The following is a 23,561-nucleotide window of genomic DNA, read 5'->3' as shown; positions in this document are numbered from 1 at the left end:
TTTTTTGTGTAATCATCTTTTAAAATAAATAATAAAGTATAAAATTGCTAATATTTTCTCTATTAATTTCGTTACATTTTCTAGTTGGAAATATAATCTATTCGGCCTTGGAGGTCAAATGTAAAAATTCCTAGTACTTCTTTTTAAAAATTAGGAAGATCAGAAATAGACTAGGGAATTCTTACGGAATATCTTTTTTTAATAAAATCATTTTTTTTTTTTATAGTATACTTTTCTTCATAAAATAAATTACCGTAAATACTTCAATTTTTTTATCAATAATTTACATAATATAGTCTAAAATTTGAATCTTAAATCTTTTAAATTTAGTTACCTATTTATAGAAATTTGATATTGATTTTTTTTCAATAATTGCCAATAAAAAATTTAATACAAAGTTCTTCATAAGTTATTATTAAAATTATTTAAATTCAAATTTTCACAAAATTAGTTAAAATCATGAAATTTTGATAAAATATTTAAAACTTCAGTTTGAAAAAATTATACAAAGTTCTGAAAGTTCTGAAAGGCTCTAAGTAGCTTATTCGGAATTCAAAAGATCAAAAAAAAAAAAAATGAAACCATAATAGTTAATTTAAACTAATTTTTTTTTATAGTAATGTTATTCAAAAATATTATTCACTGATACTTTAAATTTATAAGTAAATTATTATTAATTCTCGATTTATATGTATTAAAAATACCAAAATAATTAAATTTATACAAAATAAATAGTTGAAAATATGAAACCTATAAAATAAAAGTACACATTTATTTATGTATAATTAAATTTTATTCTGAATCTTGATTGTAATAACATTCTCAAATTTTCGAAGTTAAATAATTTAGTAACACCATTGTATTTAAATAGTAAATATATGTCATAATCATAAAAACAAAAAAAAATAGTAGTACTTGAAATTTTTTAGTCTATATTAATTTACTACATTTATTTGAATTGTTTTAATATAATATTATTTTTAATTACCCAAATTATTGCAACAATACAAAGATTTAAAAAAAAATTATTTTATGTCACAGATTTCTATATATTAAAATCTTAAACAGAACTATAGTATTATCCTTGATGTAATAAAAATTAATATAATCTATTTTGTATTTAAAGTCATAACTTCAGTATCATTTTTTATATTTATATTTATTTATTTGTTATTTTATAAAAATATAAAATTTAAAAATAATATTATACACCTTTAGGCTTTAATTGATAGATAATAGATAGAAATTGATTAGAATTCAAAAAGTACAACATATACATATGACTTATAACATTAAAGTATGAAACATTACTATAAGATCTTATTAAAAAAAAAATAAATAAACATTAAATACTGACAACAAATCATAAAATATAGAGAATTGCAAATTATATAGATCAATAATTAATTCACTTCATTAATTGGACTAATAATAAGAATAATTTTTAAATAAATTTTAATAATTATTATGCTTCATTGTAAAGGCTAATTTGAAAAATTACTATGAGCAAAATTAGACTACTTATGTGTGTTTCAAAAATATTAAATGGTTTAATGTTTATCAGGAAAAACTCAATTAACCATCACTTATCATCATCAAAATATGTTCAAATAAAAGTGACAAATAATATGACAAATTTACTGTAAACTATTATACACATAAAAGTACTTGGATAAATAATTTTTTTGATTGGTTTCACAAAGTGTATAACTAAACAGTAAGAACAGCAGAAGTATGGAATTATTAGAGCTCATTATTGAATATTGATTGAACTTAATAATAAAATAAATATTTTTATGATAAATCTGCATACATTTATTATAAAATGTCTGTTAACGATCATAGTCTCAGCCCCGACATAGATGGGTAATTGAGTTTCTAGTGTTTCTACTGTTTCTTATGAATTAATAGTCTGAAAAATAGCAAGAAGATATGTAGGAATTTAGAATTTATTTAAAATAGTAATATCTATTTAATATATGGTTAGAATAACATTTTATTTTTGTTTTGAAATCTATACAAATAATATCATCTTGATAATTGATATTTAATTATAATAATTAAATATAAATAACTTAATATTTATAGTTAACATTAAAAATATGTACATTAAATTATACTATTCAAATTTAATGCCCTGAGCCAATGTCAATCCAGATCCATGATTGATTGTAATAGTTGATCTTCTCATATACTGTTTCCAAGAATCTGAACCAGACTCTCGTCCACCACCAGTATGCTTTTCACCACCAAATGCACCACCGATTTCTGCTCCATTTGTTGGTATATTAACATTGACAATACCACAATCTGATCCTTTATGACCAGTCCACTAATCAAAAAAATTACTAAAATTAATAAATAACATCTATAATCAGTAAATTTTTAGTTTTAAATCTAACTATTAAAATATTCAGTATGTTTACTTTAAGAGGCACTACTACTAAATATTTCAACTGGATTATTTTTATTTAAATAGGATTTTTGAGAGGTGAATAGAATATCTTAAATGTATTATAGGAAAATTTCAAAATTTAACCCCTCTATACATGCATCATGCATGTACATTAAAAGTAATTTTTTTTTTTAAAATAATATCAATTTTAGATTTTAGGTTCTAATTGTAAAATTAATATAAAGTTTGTGGAAGTTGAAATTTGAAAACATAGAAATATCTAGATATTATTAAAGTATTATTTATATTTTATCACTGAGAGGTCAGAAGTCATAGGTAAATTAACACTTATGTTTATTAAATAATAGAATCAAAATATATCAATATTAAATATATTATTTTTTTTATTTTTTTAACTTTTATAACTTATTTAAATTAAAAGTTTCAATTATTATTTACTTTAGCAAAAAATTGTTACTGTTATTTAAAAAAAAATAAAGTAGTATTGCAGATGAGCATACTAAATAGTAAAAACATACTCAATTTTATCAAAATATATACTACAGTAATACAGTATTAAATTTTAACTCTCATTTCAATGTATAGCCATCTAGCTGAAATATTTAGTGGTACCTCTTATACTCTGTCCAATTAAAAAACTAAAAATGGTTGGCTTTACACACCCACCAACAAAATTAGAACATATAGAGGGGATATGACTCTGTCCGGTCAGTTGATAGACATCATTCAACATACATAGATTTGAGATGTTCTCTTTTCAGATAGAGTATAGTATGAACAGTTTGCATATTATATTGTATATTATGTTTTTCTTTGAACATAAAAAAGTATCAATAATATCTAGGTAAAAATTCATGAATATATCTAAAGTATGTAAATCATACATACTTTGAATACTGTTCCAACATCATTAGTGAAGATACTAGATGATAATCCTTGATCTACACTATTATTCCATGCAATAGCCTCTTCCAAAGTATCATATTTTAATACATAGACAATAGGAGCAAACGTTTCACGGCGTACTACAGGTGAATCATACTTTAAACCTGATATAATCGTAGGTTCTACAAAATAACCAGGTCTATCTAAAACCTAAATTTAAAATTTAACTTATTAAAACTGTATTACATCATTACTTAATAATAAAATTAAAAATTACTTTTCCCCCAAATTCAATTTGTCCTCCAGCCTCAATAGCTTCAGATATTGTTTGTTTAAAGTTTCTAACAGCAGTTAATGAATGCATAGGACCATAAAGAGTAGTAACATCAAGTGGATCCCCTAATCTTTTTAAAACATTAGAATATGCTTTGACTAAATTTACCAAAACAGTGTTGTAAATTGATTTATGCAAAATTAATCTTCTAGTAGTGGTACATCTTTGTCCAGCTGTACCACAACATGCAAAAACTACAGATTGTGATACCATTTCAAGATTAGCATCAGGAGTAACAATAATAGCATTATTACCTCCTAATTCTAATAATACACGACCAAATCGCTTTTGTACTTCCACACCAACCTGCATTAATATATTTTCGGTAAAAACTAATATAATTAGGACCTTGAATAAGATTATAATTTGCACTAACTTGTTGGCCAACTGTACTACTTCCAGTGAAAGAAACTAAATTTACCCTTTTGTCATTAACCATTTTTACTCCAATATCAACATCACCAGTACATAGAGATAAAACAGCTCCTGGAATATCATTTTTTTCTAAAACTGATGCTAATATTTTTGTAGTGGCAACTGAAATAAGAGAAGTAGTTGGCGCTCCTTTCCAAATAACAACATTACCACATACCTATAATTTAAAATAAATAGATATTTTAATTTATATTTAATTTAAAAATACAAATAAAGAATACCATAGAGATAGCACTATTCCAACCATAAACTGCAACAGGAAAATTAAATGCACTAATAATTCCTACTAGCCCCAATGGATTCCATTGCTCCAACATAATATGATTTGGTCTTTCAGAAGGAAATATAGACCCATTAAACATTCTTGATATACCAACAGCATAATCACAAATATCAATATACTCTTGAACTTCACCAATACCTTCCCCCAAAATTTTACCTACAGACAATAATAAATATTAAATTATGAAATCAAGCCACAATATAACAATTGTTATTATGATTTTACCCATTTCCAATGATACCAATTTTCCAAGTGGTTCTAATTTTTGTCTAAACGCACTACCAATTTGTCTAACAATTTCACCACGTTTTGGAGCAGGTATGTCCGACCATATCTTCCATGCTTCAAGAGCTTTTGACACACATCTATCGTAATCTTCATTATTACCATTACGTACTGATGCTATTGGTAAACCATTTGCTGGACAATACGATGTAGTAATCTGTCAAGTAATTTTTAAATATTTAAAAAATTCTAAAACCCTTATGTTATACTAACATTTCCATTCGCGTCCCATTTTCCATCATACACACCTACATTTTCTTCATTTAAACCAAGTTCTTTGAGAAATGAATATTTCTTATCATTAATTAAAAAACTACTGTTTTTTCTATGACAGAAATGCACATAGTTCAGAAGCTTTAAATGTTTTAGAGGATTATAATTTAAATAATGCATTGTTATTTAAACTTTTATAGGTGTAAAATAATAATATTAGTATAAATATTTTTTGGATTATATTAACAGTCCACAGGTAATTAAAAACTGTTGAATAATAACTTATTTGCTAAACTTGTTACAATGATATTTATTTATCTTATCAAAAACAGGTTATCAGTAAAATATCCTCTTAACCTTTGCATGTAGAACACAGTTTATTAGAATCATAATAATTTGATATTTTCACATTAATGAAACAATTAATTAAAAAAAAAAATAATAATAGTAATTTATTACATAAATAAAATTGACACCTTTTAAGTTTTATTATTGTTTATTATGAACGTTTACAAAACTTGCAGTGTTGGAAAAATATCTAGCTGAATTTATAGCAGAATTTTTAGTTTCAGCTGCTTGTGGATTCACTATTTCTAATCCCTAAAAAGAGAAAAAATATTTTAATTAACTTTACAAAACACTTGTAAAACATTACTTTTAAAATATTTAAACATTAATTTTATTAATTCAAAATGATTTATTAAACATAACTATAATAAAAATCATTTATTAATATTAACAAACATTAATTTAAAATAAATTGCAAACCACTATTCAAAATAGAGAAAGAAGAAAACATAAAATATTTATTGAATTATAACTTAACTACATAAAAGTAAAATTTGAAAAAGATCAACAAAATGTGGTACATTTGTCATTCAAGACTTAATTAAATGATAAAAATATTTTTTTTTATTTATAATACAAATAGGCTATATTTAACTATAAATCAAACATAGCGAAATGAAAAAACATGTTTGCTAACCCTGTAAATAAAATAACATTATCATACTTATCTTATCTTTTTAAATTAATTTTTTTCTATAAAATAATGAATTGTTTTTTTACAGATAATTATGTAATACCAGTTAAAAATAATATAACAAAATACTATTTATTTTTCATTTTAAACCAACATTGTAGTACCAATGAATAATTTATATACTTTTATACTAGATCATTTAACTTTTAAGTAGCTTGAATAGCTATACTATATGCTGTTATTTTAATTAATTTAATTATTTTTTCAATTAATTTATAATAATACATAAAAATGTACATTGAAATATAACACTAAAAGTATAAATTAAATCAATCTCTTTGTATTTATTATCATTAATCTCTACTAAAAATGTAATAGCTATTTAAGATATATCTTACTTGAAGAGGCGTGAAGGCCACACTAGATGCAGTACCAGATACTTGTTTTTTAACTGAAGTAGCACCACCCCATGCTTGCTGTTTTTGTAAATTTTTTTGAAGAGTCTTTGAAATTCGCACTTTCGTTTTTTCATCGACTTGGGCATGACGAATTCTTCCAGTTCCTGATTTTCCAATGGTTCCTCGAGTATATCCCAAATCTTCTTGATATGCATCATCTTCAATCTTAATTTAAGTAAAAATTAGTATAATACAAATATAAGTAAATTTTAATTGTATTAAATATATATATTATTTGATATTTACATCTGCAAAATTCATTCTGTTTGCTTGTTTACGTAGCTCTGTAACAGCATAACGTTCCTTCATTTTGCGTACTCTTTTACCACCTCGCTTCTTTCGGCCTGGATCTATTGGCTTGGGTAAGGGCTTAATAAATTTAACTGGAGGTGGTTCCTATAGATTTTAAATATTGTATATAATTAATTATTTTTTATAATTTAAAATGAACAAAATAAATTCAAAATATATTTGACAACCGTTAATTTATCCAATTTTTTTTCAATATCTTCTTTTAATGTCATTCCTATATGTCCATCAAGACTCTCGTGTGCAGCATCCACTCTTGCAGCTAATGTACTTTTTGTTGCAACAAGCCTAGCTGCTTTTCTTCGTAAATCCTAAAATTAAATAATTTAAATTAAGTATATTTTTAAACTTAGATGTATTATTTAATAGTTACTGGTGGATTATTTTGTACTAAAGAGCAATGAAAAATAAAACCAGTGTGGGGCATTGCATTGACTTGAGAAAAACCAGATAAAAGTTTTTTTTGAGAACCTAATAATAAAACATTACATGCTGGCATTTTTGATAAATTTGTCAACCCTCCGGCTACACCTGGAAAAAATATAAAAAAATATGTTACTGTACTAAAGAAATAAACAAAAAAAATATGTATATAAATTACCCATTATTTTTGCAGCTGTTGATGCACCAACAATAACTGAAAGATTAGGAGCTATGTATGTCATTCTACTCTCTACGTACTCATAAACTTTTAATTTTAATTTATTAAGATCAATAGCCATATCACAAGCTTCACGAACTTCAAAAAGTTCATTTTCATTTAAAAGTTGTCTAGAAAAGATAAAAAATAAAAAATTTTATATAATTTAAATTAAAAAAAGAATAACCTCAATAAATAAATCTATATCAATATTTCACGGTAAGGGATTTAAAATAATATAAAAATTGCATAAATCATTAACACTTAGAGATCAAAACAAGAATGAAATAAGAAATTAATCTTAAGATATTATTTATTATATAAATAAAAATGACAATTTGTTAATAATTTTATAATAAATGTGATTATATAAATTAAGTTAGTTCTTAATAGCTTTAAATACATGTCTTTATACTCCGTCCATAAGCAAACAATCTTATTAGACATAGTAAGAAATATGTTGTTACTGCATCGAATATATTCTAATACATAGTGAGCTTTTGAGTTTTATTATATTTTCTTATAAACATAATTATACAACAAATGTCATTGATTTTATAAAATAATACAACAATCACAATTACTACTACATATACTTAAATGTTATTGTTGCATCTCGGCAATTATCACCAACCTCATACTAAAATATAAGCTGGCATATATGAAAAGATAACCGATATTTATCGCATCAAAAAGTTTTTAACGTCATTCATTCATTGAGCAGAGTATAAGTTTTTAATTTTACCCTTGTGTGGTTGAAGCAGTAACAGAAACAACCATAATAGTAGCTTGAGTAAGAAATGTTGGAAGTACTTCATTGTTTTTTGATTGTTCAAGTGTATTGCCTAGTTCTTTAACTGTTTGCACATATTCTAATGGCCCAACAACTAAGGACTCTAATTCTGGAAATCGTTTTGAATATTTATCGCGAACAAATTTATGTATGATTACTGAAATATTAATAACCATTAATAACTATACAAGTTTTTTAGTACATTGAATTTAAAAATTTTTTTACAAATTTCATCATCCATTTCTACAATCAAATTGTTTGCCTCCACGATTAAGAGATATTCAGGATCAGACTCTACAGGACCTAATTCATCTTCTGTTTTCCTTTGTCTGCTCTGAAATATATATATCTGCTGCATTATATTCATTAAACGCTCTGAATCTCGTAATTTAGCGAGATCACGGATTTTAGCATTTTTAAAATCTGAAAATGATTTTAAAAAGTAATTATTTTTTGGATAAAACAATATATTTCATAAAAATTACCATTTTGTTTAGGAATCAAAGCATTTTCTTCCAGTTCATGAGGAGTTTCCTCTGGTATGATCATTGGCTCATCATCAAATCCATCCTCTTCTAAATCTGCTAGTAACTCTTCGGCCAGAGACATCTTAAATTGTCTTCAGTCTTTTGTTTTTTTACATTAAAAACTATGAGGTAAAACATCAATATTAATTATTATCTTTTCTTATACCTACATAATAGGTTTTATAAGTTGGACATAGATACCTAAATTATATTATATATTATTATGACTGATTTCTAACTAATAGTTTGTATACTAGCATTATATCCTAGAACAATAATTATGAATCAAGATTATATAGTGCTCATGAGTACTTACTGCTTGCGTTAATTGCTGTTGAAATCCACCTTGGTCGACTCGCTATAAGTTATAATAGAGCAGTATAACTCTACAGTGAAAAGGTTTGTGCTATCCATTACTCCATTATTTAATGAGTAATCCATGACAAAATAGATCTATTTTATGATGGATTAATCGTTATGCTCATAAGCTATAAACATTGCAACTGTAATAATAATAAGATATTAAATATTAAGCTATATTGCTATAAGCATGGAATATTTGTAAATAAATAATTTATCAATGTTTGAATTTTTTTATCACTATTTATATCATGGAAAAAACCACTTAACCACTTGCACATTTTTTATCGCCATAATTTTGTTGGTGAAATTATTCAAAACTTCGAAAACACTGAATAAAAATGTTACAATATGACGTAATTGTAGATTACAACATATTATTTCATACATAATATTACAATATAGACAGTGTCATGTGACTCAGTATTGAGTATTCAAATCTTGCTTTAGGCGCAACTATATTATGATTTTCGTTTTAAGTATTTGAATTTGTTTACAGTTATCAGTCAGTGGTCACCAGTCGCCACTATAAATTAAAGTTAACTACTCAGTGTTCAGGGTAATTTTTTTAGAACATTTAACGTTTTTGCTGAAATATAGTTATTCAACAGGTCCAATAGGACTTACTACTTACTAATTTGTATGAATTACGTACTATAATAATAATATTTTAGTGATTTTTTTTTTTTAAAACAGTAATATCCAAATCGTATTTGTGTCGTTAATTTCCAAAGTAAGTATACCTATTCAATCAAATACAATTATAATATGATGTATAAGGTTTTTTTTAAAGATCTTTTAAAAAAAATTGTTAATTATATTATTTGATATTTAATGTATTAAGTGTTATATAAATTTATTTTGTTTAATTACCTATTGTATTTAATATTATATGTTGTAAGATGGCTTATTGATAGCATGCATTAAAAAAGTTTAAAAATCTTATTTGATTTAAAATAAATATTTCATAATTGGTAATCATATTTATGAAGACTTGTAATTAAAATAAATTTTAATTACTTTCAGTTTATTTTGTGGAATATTGTTATGAGTAATCCTAATCAAAATAAATGGAGAGGTGGCAGACATTGGAAAAAGTATATAAATAAAAATAATCAACCAAAAAATACTAGTAACGTTGAATGTAATGTGATTAATGTGAATACTAATATTGAACATTTTCAAGACTGTCCATTTCTCGGATGGCAGCTATATTTCCCAAATGAAAAATATGATGAAAATAGCATAACAGTAAAATATATTTTGGCTTGTGTTTTATTTTTAAACACACATGAACAAAATATTTCTATTGAACAACTTGTAGAAAATAAATCATACCTTTTGAATGTAGACTCTTTAAACCAAGATGAAGATTTCTCCTCGACCTGGTTACATTTTTGGGATGATTTAACGAATCGTCCAAAATACACGTTGAAATGTTTAGGACTTGCTATTCATCAGTATGCATTGGAAGAATTAAATAATAATATTCATGATGACTGTACTAAATTCAAAAATTTATCAATGATTCATCCCAGAATTATAAATTTTGGTCCAATTTTTCATTTGAAAAATTTAAGAGCTGATACTGATGGAAAACTAATTTTAGTTCACGGGACTGTTATAAAAGCCAGTAGTTTGAAATTTCAATGTTTGTGGTTAGGATTTACGTGCAATACTTGTGGCTCAATTCAAAATGTTAAACAACCTGATGGTATATTTTTAAAACCAAAACAATGTAGTAATGCTGCATGCCGAATTCGTTCATTTTCTATATGTAGAAATTCACCACTTACTCAAACTATTAACTGTCAAACTATTAGAGTTCAAGAATTACAAAGTGATGATCAGAGAGAAAGTGGCCGAGTACCCAGAACTGTTGAATGTGAACTTACAAATGATTTGGTTTATACTTGTATTCCTGGAGACGTTGTTACTGTTATTGGTATTGTGAAAAAAAAATCATGTAATTCTGGTAAACAAAATGCTCAAAGTAAAGAATCTAATATTTTTATGCAATATATTGAAGTAGTATCTGTACAAAACAATAAAAACCAGTCTAAAGGAAAAGTTACAAGTACTGCATTTCAATTTACAATGAAAGATTACTACTGTATCCAAAAACTCCATTCAAAACCTTATCTTTTTGAATTAATGGTAAACTCAATATGTCCAGGTATTTATGGTCATGAAATGGTGAAAGCTGGTATGTTGCTCTCCTTGTTCGGTGGGAGTAATTGTACTTTAAATCAAACACGTGGAGATATTCATATTTTAGTCATTGGTGATCCTGGTCTTGGAAAATCACAAATGCTTCAGTCTGTGTGTAACATTTCACCACGGGGTGTATTTGTTTGTGGAAGTACATGTTCTTCAGCTGGACTAACTGTTAGTCTAACTCGAGAGAAAGGTATTGATTTTTCTTTAGAAGCTGGAGCTGTTGTTTTAGCTGATCAAGGTGTGTGTTGTATTGATGAATTCGATAAAATGACTCAAGATCATAATACATTACTGGAAGCTATGGAACAACAAACAATAAGTATTGCTAAAGGTGGAGTTATTTGTTCTTTACCTTGCCGAACTACTATAATGGCTGCTGCAAATCCAATTGGTGGACACTATGACAGCAGTAAAAGTGTATTAGATAATTTAAAAATGAGTCAAGCAATGTTATCTCGTTTTGATTTAATCTTTTTACTGATAGATACACCTAATGAGTTGACTGACAAACATCTAACTGAACATGTGCTTAATATACATACAAATAAGGTGAAGCAAACCCAGAATATTAATAATTCTGAGGAAATAAATAGTTCTTTGAAAGAGCGATTTTCACAATTTAGTAAAAGTAGTGATTATATTTCTCAAGCAGAATTACGTAAATATATAGCATATGCGAGAAAATATGTTTCATCTCCAACTCTGTCAAATGAAGCTAAAGAAATGTTACAGCAGTTTTTTATTGAACTACGTACAAACAATTTAAGCTATGGTATTCCAATAACTGTAAGACAATTAGAGTCCTGTATTAGACTTGCACAAGCGCGTGCTAAAGTAGAACTTCGAGAAGAAGTAACTGCGAAAGATGCGTATGAAGTAATTGAACTGATTAATTTTAGTCTTGTAAAAACTCAGTGTGATGAATTTAGTGGATTTGGATTCAAAAAAAGTATTAAAAAAACAGGAGTTCGCACTCAATCAAGGAAACTATTAGCTGAATTACAAAGACATGGTAAAAAAGAACGAATTTTTAGTATAGACCAAATGAAGTTATTTTCAAAACAGTTAAATATTGCTACTTTAGATTTCTACAACATAGTGGATTTATTGAACAATGAAGGAATTATAATTAAAAAAGGAAACAATATGTATGAATTAAAAGTTTAATAAATATTTATTTTAAAAATTGTTACACATATATCTTTTCTAATTATTTATGTATTTAACTAACCAGATTTAATTTCTATGCTTGGATTTAAAAATTAAGTCAAAATCTAGGATGAATAAATTATATTAAATTATTTTAAAATTTTAAAATGGTTGTAACATTGTCTTGAGTCTGAATTTCTAATGTTATAAAAATGTATTAATTATTAAATACTGTTTGCTTTCAGTATTTACTTTATTTTAAATAACATCTGTTTGGTTTTTAATTTTTATAATATTTAATTATAAAATATGATTACATTTTTCATCTATCTAGTGGTTATTACATTATTTTACCATAATCAATATGCTCAACAGATTTTACTAGTTAGGTATATAGCAGAGGTGGCCACTAACCTTAACTTTGGTAGCCACAAATTTATAAAGTTAACTCGAAGTGAGCCACATTTTAAATCAAATGAAGGGACATTTATTTACTTTTAATTTTAGTCTTAAGTTTGGTTCAAAAGTCTCACGAAATTGATTTAAGAGCCGCATGCGGCTTGCAAGCCTCATTGTGGCCACCCCTGGCATATAGTATAATAATTAATATGTCCTATATCATTGAAAAAATATCTAAAGAAACTTTGTGTCAGAATTATGAGTTATAAATATAAGTATAACATCATGATTTAATCTTCTTCAAAGTACACTAAATTTTAAACTATTCATTAGATAAAGGTAGGTATGTTATAAATATATTTTCTATCTATTAATTATTATTAAATAATTTTTGAGAAAATTTAAATAATACTTACTAATTTCTAATGGTGATTGGCCTTAATGCAAAATACAATGAAATAAATCTAAATACTTAATGCACAAGTCAATTGATTTAATAAGATGAATATATTGTAAATTTGTTATTAGTTATGTAGTAGTTATATAATATCTAAAATACTAAAACATAATTTTTATTAACTTATTTTCCAAATATATTTAAGTTAAAACAAAATACAATTAAATAAAAATTCTTTTAATTATATATTTTAAAATGTTATAGATGGACAGATCTAAACTATGTGGATGTAAAGGAGTGAGAACTTGTTTTACATGTGAAAAAGAATTCAATTTAACTCCTACTGTTAATTCTGAAGATTTAAAAGTTAGTTATAGTACACAATTGTATTTTATATTATTTTTATTTATTGTTTGATTTTTAGAAATTATCAAGTGCATCTTACTGTTCGTACTGCAATTTATTATGGAGTGGTTGGAATGCAGATGAATATAAAAATCATCCAAATCATACTGGTACATCATATTATTTAGATGGCATTTTCATTGAACATGAATTTATCTCAGAAGAAGAAGAAACAATGCTTATGAAAAATTTAGATGTTATGCCTTGGGATGTATCACAAAGCGGTCGTAGAAAACAAGTAAATATATTTTCTTTTTATTATTATTAATTTAAATAAAAATATATGCATATATTTAGAACTTTGGACCAAAGTGTAACTTTAAAAAACGTCGTTTATCAATGGGAAATTTCAACGGTTTTCCATTATCCACAAAGTTTGTTCAAGATCGTTTTGATACAATTCCAATTATGAAGGATTATTTTACAATAGAACAGTGTTCATTGGAATACAGACCAGAAATAGGTGCATCAATTGATCCTCATGTAGATGATTGCTGGATTTGGGGTGAAAGAATTGTAACATTAAGCTTACAATCTGATACTGTACTTACTTTAACTCCACACAAAATCAAATATAGTAATCAGTATAATATAGACTATATACCTAATGGCAAATATTTGCCTATTCCAGTAAATAGTGTTAATTATCCAATTGACGTTGTGCGAATATTAATGCCTAGAAGATCACTTTTAGTTTTGTATGGAAAACCTAGATATCTATGGGAACATTGTATACTCAGAGAAGATATTCATGAAAGAAGAGTATGTATTGCTTATAGAGAATTTACTCTGCCTTATTTAAATGGCGGAGAAAAATATACTGAGAGCTGTGATATATTGGAAAAAGCTAAATGTTTTTGGTAAAAATAAAATATTTTATTTGAATGTGTATGTGTTTTTCATAATTTTAGTAAAAAATTCCTTTAAAATATTTTAAATATTATAGCCATTTGAAATCTTTCTTTACAATCTATAAATAATAGTTAAATACAATTTATATAATATAATATTGAAAGCAGTTAAATTAATATTGTTATTTGGTTACCTATAAAAAAAAGTGAATTATCCATTTTATATACCAAACAATTTATATTATAAAGTTAATAAATATAATTAAATATAACTTAATTAATTTTATTATTTTAATTTGTTTTTAAATTTTGAGCATTTGCATAAGTTGCTATTTGACATAGCAATATGCAGTAAAGCCAATGTCAGTCTCAAAATGGCATTGTTTAAAAATAAAATCTGTAACAGTATGTACCAATTAAGAATGAAACACTTGTTCTACTAAAATATTGGATAAATTTCATGTACTTAATATATCCATACAGACAATACTTGTATCTATAAATTGTTTACCTATATTCTACGGAGTATCGTTGTCTGCTAGCCATCATCTACCTAAATTAGATATTTTATCCACAATGCTTATAAATAGTGATAAGCTCCACTTAATAAAATAGGTACACTTATTATTTTTAATAAATTTATTTATGTATACAACACATTTACATAAATTAATAAAGTTTATATTTTTGGTAGATAAATATTATACAATACAAATAAAATATAATATTTTCTAATGTACATATTTCTGTTTCACATTAGTGTATACAAAAAAATAACAATTTTAGTTGAGAATTTTGAAGGTACACATGATTTCAAACTTGTTTATAACTTTTTTGAATAGACTTTGATAATGAACATGACAGCATTATACCCACCAACTAAAATATATGTATTAATATTTTCTTATGGCATATTTGTTAATAATCATTGTATTATTTGTCAAACCTGCAAAAACGCTATTCCTATTGTAACACCACTCAACGTACTGGCATTTTCTTTTACAATTTTTGATAATGACACATAACATGGTTGTCGATAAACAGTTGGTTCAGATGCTGTACAATTTTGATGATCTATTTCTCCGTCATATGATTCACAACAAGACATAGGTAATTTGTCTTCAAGTATGGGATACCAGTCATCTAACTTCTCAGCTCCACAACAATGTAACTTTTTTTTTAATAAAAAAAATTAAGAAATCAATATTAAAAAAAATTAGTTTCATTATTTGATGTTTAAAATAACTAGGTATTTTATTTTTTTAGATAATGATCTAATACAATTTAATTTCTATAAAAAGGCGTATTTAATTTCAATTTTAAATGTGTTTTATTTAGCAGAGTATTAACTGACTAATTACAATTATATTATACTATTTCTGGGTATGAGTCTATAATAAATTATCTAAAGATATTTTTAATATTACAAAACCAAAGTAATAGGGACTATCGGAATAGTGTATGCTAACATAGGCGCCCAATGAACACGTCTTAATTACATTGCATTTGAGAATTTTTTTTTTTTTACTACCCCTCCCCCCTAAAATTTTACTAAGGGGCGCCCATGGTTGCTAAAACTGTTGTTAAATTATTATATTATAAAAATACCAAGTTAGTCAAGTTAAGCGATAGAAAATTTCAAAAAACATTTTACAAAATATCTTGGTTGTAACTTTAAATATATCTAGGTGACTAGGTATAAAGCCGTATTTGGGAGGATCCCCCTCGCCATAATTATTTGTGATGATAAGCATGGCCTTGGAGGTACCTATATAGATAAATATCCTGGAATATTATCTGAGGTATAAATAAATTTCTAATCTTTAAAGTGTACTTATTACAAACGTGAAATGCTACCGTGTATTTAAACTTGATGTAAAATTCTTTATAGCTTTTTACTTTATTAAAGATAATCCATAGGACAAAAAGTACCTAAACAGTATTTTAAAACCTAAAGTTATATTTTTATTACTGATTATTTTGAGTCTTAAGGAACATATTTTTCAATCAGTCAATAATTTCGAACAAAAGTTCCTAGGTAAAAAAATTAAAATTATTGGAGACCTATTTATTTTTAGCGTAAATATCTGTTTTACTAATATCCATAGTACTTAACTCAAATAAGTAGATAGGTATACATAGGTATATATCAAAAAGTGGAGGTAGTAGGTATTTGTCAATTCAATCTTAAATGTTATCATTTACTTATAAAATAAACAAATTTATAGGTACTGTATTATAATAAATGTCAAAAATAATGATTTGAAAATTTCAGGTTTATTAAAAACATATTATTATTAAGACTAAGAACTATAACTATATAAGTGTACTAAAAAATCATACTTTAAATCAGATACTAGTCTCCTATGTATAATTATTAGAATTATCAGAAAATTAATACCCATTTGTTATTTCAATAAAAGTAGGAAATGAGCATTAGCAAGTAGCTATCTACCTATTTTAAAATATAGTTCAGTATAGAAGTAGATACCTAAACCTTACCTATAGATACAGTCACATTTAGGAATGTTTAACTTCCTAATTTAACTCAAAAATGTCATAACAATAAACGTGGTAGTTTATATACCTATACGCCTTTTCATTGTTATGCGTAAAAAATCATGTAAATGTTTGACATTACAGATGTTTGAAGTCCGTCCCATATATGTGTTATGTGAGTTGTTTTGTTATAAAACATCATAGTTTCGTGTAGTTTTGAAGTCACTACAGAATGAGTTTTTTCTAATAATATAAATCCAGCTAAACCGCCTACGATTTCCATTATAAAGCACGATGCTAAAAGAAATCCGAACTAAAAGACATAAAAATGTATTATTAATACTAATATAATAATATAAAATATTTATGGTATAGATTGCATGTTATTTATATAAAAAAAAGATAATTATTGCACTAAGCACTTACGGTAATCATCATACAATTGTTTTCCTTTAATGTGCCACAGCATCCAAAAAATGATACCGTTAGAACTGTGAAACCCACGATAATCAATATAGACGGCACAGTAAAATAGTGCTCTGTTAAAAATTGTTCATATTGAATGTAAACGTTGCGAATAGATAATCCAACAAATAAAAGTAAAATTCCACTCAACTAAAAAAATATATAAATTTTCTTTTTTTCAATAAGGCTAGTTAAAATTATTTTTACCAATCACCATTTAACAATTTTATTAAATAACTCAATAAGATCTAATGAGCAATAGCATAGGTATAGTTTGTTTCACTTAAATAGTAGACGCCTTATATAGGTACTGTCGGTACTAACTATTGGTACCTATTGATATAGAAATTGTTGAGAAAGAGATATTAAATATCTAAAACTATAAAACTATCAAATTTTGATAGTTGATACTAAAATATAAATAATGAACCAACTAACTAACTAGAACTAACTCAAAATTTTAAAGCTTTTAGTATACACGTGTGGATAAAAAAAATAGTTTTTTTTAACAGAAACGCATATTTTAAATAGCAAAAAGGGTTTTTTTTTAAAATTATTTCCATTTTTTGAAGACAGTCAATAAATACTAACTATTTTCTATCTCAAAAATTGACCGACTTATAGCATTTTTTGATTATAAAATAAGTGTTTTATTATTTTTTAATGAAAACTAATAATTTTATTTATCCATATAGAACAAAATTCAAATTTATCTACATACAAATCACTCCTCCTTTTCAACTGTATGCTGATAGGGTACATGCAACATGGAAGAGAAGTGGGTCAAAAGTTTAATTAAATACATTTTTTAATTATTTATAAGTCAGTCAACTTTCGAGATAGAAAAAAAGTTCATTCTTCGGTGACTTAAATAAAAAGGACATTTTAATAATAAATATTGCAGTTAAAAAAAAAAAAATTGTATTTAATAATACAACTTGATAGGGATGTAAGTTGAGAGGGATAACAAAATGAGCTTAGAGTATTAAATGTTCATTTTAGTACTCGTATTCTCCGTTTTCTCTAAAAATTCTTATTTTTAATCTATAAGCTTATACTGCTGAAATATAAAGTGTTAAAATATATTAGGTAAAACACACTGTACATTGGTATAACAATAATCTATAGTGATACAAATAAAATGATGTCTAATAATTCAATTAAATTATTCAATAATATAGTTGATAATTTATATAGGTATATGTATGTATGTTTATAAGGTACAACTATAAAAATTAAAAAGTACCAACTACAAAATAAAATATATATAATTAAAAAAAGTATAAAATATTACAAAATAGTCAACATAAATGCATAAGTAAATAATAATTAATATTTAAAAGTTGAATTACCTAATATATATATATATAATATTGCACAATACACATATTATCAAAGAAATTATAATACATATAATTATAAATATTAATCTACATGAATATACATTATAACGTTCACAAAGTATTGTAATTATATATATTATTGATCTGTTCTATTATTTTGATACCTAAAATATAATGATAATTATTTTAAAAACAAAGTACTTATAATTTTGGCAAGACTACGTGTGTTAAATATTAATTCATTTTGACACTTTTAACCTTTGAACATTAAATAAGTAGATACCTAGATATCGTGTGTACCTATGCTTTAAATGCGTATAAATATTTAATTTTTTATTGTTATTAATAATACTATTAAGCATTTTATATGTTTGCAATCCGGTAATATTTCTATTATCTATAACAAATTACTTTAGTTTAAAATTATAAATATTGCAATTTGCAGCGTAGGCACCTTTTAATCGGTATTGCGCATTGGCACAGTGATCCGAATGTATATTTATAGATCATTTAAACGCAATTTACTTCATAATAAAAAATAGTATACATAGATAGATTAAAATGTAAAAGGCATAATATTTTTATCATATTTTTATGATTTAAAAATAATATTTCAAAGAAATATTAAAAACAAATTATGCATAGGTACTAACTAATATCATATATGTACCACCTACGTAAACTATTATAATAGATATAAAAAATATTTATACATTTTATTAGGCAATTAAGCAATAAATTAACAAACACTTAAAAATATACCGAATTATAGGTAGGTAGTAAAACTAAGAACCTACCTACATATCTTAATCTATAAAATGTTTTTAAATTTGTAATTTTTGTAAGGTATACCTACGTATATTAGATTGTTATACCACAACTTCTATTTCTAGTTCCATATATATTTTGACGCGATATATATTTTTTTGATATAAACCTATATAGCTTAAACAGATTAGAAATTTATCACATGTATAATAAGGTACCTAATCTGACTTAAATGTGTGTATATATTATCTGTAGGTACGTGTATAGGTATTTATTGTAAACCTATATTTATATGATAATTTTTTAACTATAATTTACTTATGCTATTAGTAAAATGTTATTATAAAATTATGAATATATCACATTGATACCTATGCGGCTATACATCGTATATATCTGGTAGGTATCTATACAATACATACTTACATAGTAAAATCTATAGATATATACATTAAAACAATAATATAATATATATAAACTAAGCTATAGCAAAAATTTTAAATAAAATAGTATAATAAACTCACAAATATTATCAAATTGAAGACAAATAACAAATATTTAATTGCCAATGACGCTTTATTCAACATGATTTTAGTAATCCGGTGATATAGATAAATTCATAAATTTAAATTAATATATTGACTATAGGTATACATGCATATAAATATACAACTATAATGTTTCAAAAATGATATGCAACTTTCTAAAGTATAAAATAAAACAGAGTATTGTTAATTACAATAACAACGATAAGCAATATGCCACGAAAAAGTGTTATCGCATGACACGTTTCCTCTGTTTTTAGTAATTAAACAAGTGTCATTCGCCAACTGCATGATAATATTTTATACATCATTAGCTTGCATTTAGACCATGGCTATAGATACTATATACTGCTTTACTGTTATAGTATCTATAGCCATGATTTGCAGCTACCAATAATAAAATATATTTTTTTTGTTTATTACGTTAAATATACTAAATATACTTATAACGCAGTAACATAAATTATATAACATATATATTATATTGGCGCGTAGACGTGTAGTTGTGACGTCGTGTATTCGTGTAGAATTAAATTCAATGTTAACCGTAGATAAGTACCAATGTACCATTGAATAGTATTGAGTACATTAAAATGTATGTATTTATTAGGTATAGGTATTAAGTATTCGTCATTTTAAGTTTAATACATATTATTATTTATTACTAGCTATATTTATTAATTATTATTAATACAAGGGGATACGGAGTGAATGATACGGACCTAAGATAGCTTTAGATAGTTTTAATATAAAAATAATCCTGTGGACTCCAATCAGGTATTCCACATATTGATTTGTAATATTTTCCAATTTTTTATTGACATCTACTCTTACTCACCATCCATAGTTTAAATAGTTTAATAGGTAAATATTATATATTGTCTATCAACTAAATAATAAATAATATAAATATATAAATGAAGTATACCTACGTTCATTTATTGTTTTTACAGTATTTGTTAGTTTATATTGTGTACCACCTATTAGGTACACACATATATTATACACAATACACACAAATAGATACACCACAATGGTATAAGATATTAGACTCTCGAACGGAAAAAACTGCGATTTTTGATTTCCATATAGTTGTAATGTATGCGTATTTTCCTACATATTATACAACATCTTAAATGTTTTTCAAATCAAAAAAAGAATTAATCATTAGAAGGTGGTTTTTCTTATGAGTTTTTAATTAAAAATTTCACAAAAAAGCATACCATATATTTAATATACAGTATTTACCTATGTATTTGTACCTATGTGTTAGTTTTAAAATGACCAAAAATAATTACCTAATAACTAATTGATCAATACACTCACAACAACGAAACCTAGCTGTTGGTAAGATTGATTGGCCAATAATTAATTATTCGCATTATCTAAATATAGGGCTATATTATATATAATTGTACCACAGCACTCAGTAATAGTATAGTAGTAGTATAGTAGTACTTAATTATCTAGGATATTTTATTATTGGGGCAGTTATTCGTGTTTGGGTTAATTATTTTTTCAAATGCATAAAAATTATTGCAAAGTGTATGTTCAGCCTATATATAGTTGCATGTAAAATATATTTGAACAATAGTAATTTGGGACCACCTATAATTGTATAAAGTAAAAACTGGATATGTATAACTTAGGTATGAGTTATGTTAATTGATAATATTATAGGTATATAATTATTATATCTACTGAAACTATAAAAACTATAAAAATTAAAAATATATAGAGCATTATTATATAGGTATGCTAATTTTCCCAATTGCAATTATCAATTGTATAAACTCGGTAAACTCACCATATCACAAACCGTTTATAAATGGAATGATATTCTATAGTCTATAGGTACGAGGTCACAAGAGATTATACCGATTAAGGAAGATAACGGAAAATATACTGTGCTAAGTTTCAGATAATTTGTTTCAATATTATGAAAGTCCTATACTCTTGTACTCTGTAATAAGAGTATCTATGAGATATGCCAAAACCACAGAGTATCTGAAATACAGTATTTGACATAGCCAGATAGCTAGATAATTAGATAAATAACTGAATTACATTTGTAGCTTGTATCTTGTATATAGTATATATTATCAGTGGCGGATACGAGGGGGGGGCTGGGAGGTGATGGGGCAATCACCCCCTCTTTGGGCTGTATTTTTTAATTTTTATATAATAAATTATAATATTGGGTTGGAACTCACTGAAAGTTACTGTATATTATATAGTTACTTTTTTGGCACTTACTTTTAACTAATAGATACAAGATAAATAGGTATTTTAATATAATATTATTATTTTTTAAATTTAAATTACATAATTTTTGAGTACCTATACCTACATGGCTATACATTGTATTAAATCGTGTGTATATCTACATCAGATATATCTATAGGATTTATATTTATACATGGCTATATAGTAGACGATAATTTAAAAAAAATATACTTACACCAAACACAACTCAAACATTAAGATAAGATAAGTTATTAATATTGTTAGACATCCACTTTATATACTCATATACATGTTTTTCTGTTGCTAATTAAAGGATTATTTTCATTAATTGCAAGTTTTGTAATGTATCTAGGTATTAGGTACTCTACAAACTACAAGATCATTTTTATCTGAAAATAGTTTTGAAAAACTTGTATTCCTAAAAGAAAATACTATAACTATCAAATTTAATAATAAATAATAATATAATAATGTATTTATGTAAATAATGTAAGCATTAAAAGTTAAAACATTATATATTATATAACATCAAATTGCCTATAATATAGTTTCATTATGTCGATTTTTAATTTATTATTAATAATTTAATAATTTTAATTATTGGTACTAACACGACACAACCTTTTTGTTACATAAAATTTGAGAGACATATATTATGTTATAATATAACCTATAATTTATATAGGTTATACTCTATATACTCTAAAGGCGGGGATGGCCAACTTTTATGAACTTTTTATCGACCTCTAAGTTTTTTAGGTCGTTACGATCAACCAAAAAAAAAAGGTTGTTTATAACCAAAAATATATGAATATATTTATAAGTATACATTTCTTTTGTTTAAAATAACATATATGCGGGTGGTCGACTTATTATACTACCTATTATATATATTGGTCACCCCTGCTGTATAGTACGTTTTATACCAAGACTGAAGAGTATAAAATGCAAATTCTTATCATTTTCTGCTTAATATGCTTAATGTTTATGTCGCTATTTCTCTGCATAATTGTGACCATAGTCTTAAAGTTTTAAACATAATTCAGTCTTCATTGACACATTATGAATAAAATATATAATTTTTTACTAAACTTATACCTAACTCAATTGATTATCCTACCTTCCTTTTAGAAATACATTTTAAAAATTCACTTCATCATAATAGATACACATCTCTCTTTTTTTATTCCATTGTCTTCATCTTATTATCTGTTAGACTGTTTAAATCCCCTCTATCTAGTGTCTAGAACCTGCAAAACCGAATTAATGTCATAAGTGGCCCTGAGCTATCTCATTTTTGAAGGCACTATGATTTTACAAAATAATTTTTATGTGTATTTGTTTATTGATAAT

The 23,561-nt window shown here is 25.0% G+C and overlaps 4 protein-coding genes across 10 annotated transcripts; 1 reads left to right on the top strand and 3 right to left on the bottom strand.

Annotated features, from left to right (window-relative positions):
* Positions 1-1,494: 1,494 nt before the first annotated feature.
* Positions 1,495-5,165, bottom strand: LOC114122915 (putative aldehyde dehydrogenase family 7 member A1 homolog). Of its 2 annotated transcripts, XM_027985717.2 has the most exons (8): positions 4,852-5,165; positions 4,579-4,795; positions 4,292-4,509; positions 4,012-4,227; positions 3,579-3,941; positions 3,305-3,511; positions 2,109-2,332; positions 1,495-1,912 (listed from the first exon to the last, which is right to left on the bottom strand). In XM_027985717.2, the coding sequence occupies exons 1-7, from the start codon at positions 5,029-5,031 to the stop codon at positions 2,120-2,122; spliced, it is 1,614 nt and encodes a 537-aa protein (XP_027841518.2). In that variant the 5' UTR covers positions 5,032-5,165; the 3' UTR covers positions 1,495-1,912; positions 2,109-2,119. The 2 variants fall into 2 exon arrangements, with proteins under 2 accessions (XP_027841518.2, XP_027841517.2); XM_027985716.2 differs by lacking the exon at positions 1,495-1,912 and having other exon boundaries at positions 1,979-2,332.
* A 44-nt stretch (positions 5,166-5,209) lies between these two features.
* Positions 5,210-9,121, bottom strand: LOC114122917 (U4/U6 small nuclear ribonucleoprotein Prp31-like). Its single transcript, XM_027985718.2, has 10 exons — positions 8,877-9,121; positions 8,519-8,682; positions 8,259-8,456; positions 7,986-8,190; positions 7,202-7,371; positions 6,974-7,131; positions 6,771-6,911; positions 6,538-6,687; positions 6,232-6,456; positions 5,210-5,451 (listed from the first exon to the last, which is right to left on the bottom strand). The coding sequence occupies exons 2-10, from the start codon at positions 8,640-8,642 to the stop codon at positions 5,341-5,343; spliced, it is 1,482 nt and encodes a 493-aa protein (XP_027841519.1). The 5' UTR covers positions 8,643-8,682; positions 8,877-9,121; the 3' UTR covers positions 5,210-5,340.
* A 93-nt stretch (positions 9,122-9,214) lies between these two features.
* Positions 9,215-14,375, top strand: LOC114122928 (DNA helicase MCM8). Of its 6 annotated transcripts, XM_027985735.2 has the most exons (5): positions 9,246-9,479; positions 9,617-9,653; positions 13,350-13,451; positions 13,510-13,728; positions 13,788-14,375. In XM_027985735.2, the coding sequence occupies exons 3-5, from the start codon at positions 13,350-13,352 to the stop codon at positions 14,352-14,354; spliced, it is 888 nt and encodes a 295-aa protein (XP_027841536.1). In that variant the 5' UTR covers positions 9,246-9,479; positions 9,617-9,653; the 3' UTR covers positions 14,355-14,375. The 6 variants fall into 6 exon arrangements, with proteins under 6 accessions (XP_050055548.1, XP_050055547.1, XP_027841534.2 ...); XM_050199591.1 differs by lacking the exons at positions 13,510-13,728; positions 13,788-14,375 and adding an exon at positions 9,947-12,288 and having other exon boundaries at positions 9,215-9,479; XM_027985734.2 differs by having other exon boundaries at positions 9,246-9,653.
* Positions 14,376-14,962: 587 nt separating this feature from the next.
* LOC114122954 (CD63 antigen-like) lies at positions 14,963-20,112 on the bottom strand. Its single transcript, XM_027985769.2, has 5 exons — positions 19,941-20,112; positions 17,267-17,455; positions 16,983-17,153; positions 15,288-15,512; positions 14,963-15,220 (listed from the first exon to the last, which is right to left on the bottom strand). Exons 1-5 carry the CDS (start codon positions 20,001-20,003, stop codon positions 15,155-15,157), a joined length of 714 nt encoding a protein of 237 aa, XP_027841570.1. The 5' UTR covers positions 20,004-20,112; the 3' UTR covers positions 14,963-15,154.
* Between the last annotated feature and the right edge of the window lie 3,449 nt (positions 20,113-23,561).

This window comes from Aphis gossypii, chromosome 2 (assembly GCF_020184175.1).
Source record: "Aphis gossypii isolate Hap1 chromosome 2, ASM2018417v2, whole genome shotgun sequence".
In the NCBI taxonomy this organism is placed as follows: domain Eukaryota; kingdom Metazoa; phylum Arthropoda; class Insecta; order Hemiptera; family Aphididae; genus Aphis; species Aphis gossypii.
Note: the sequence above shows the minus strand (reverse complement) of the source record. Positions and strands in the feature narration are given on the sequence as shown.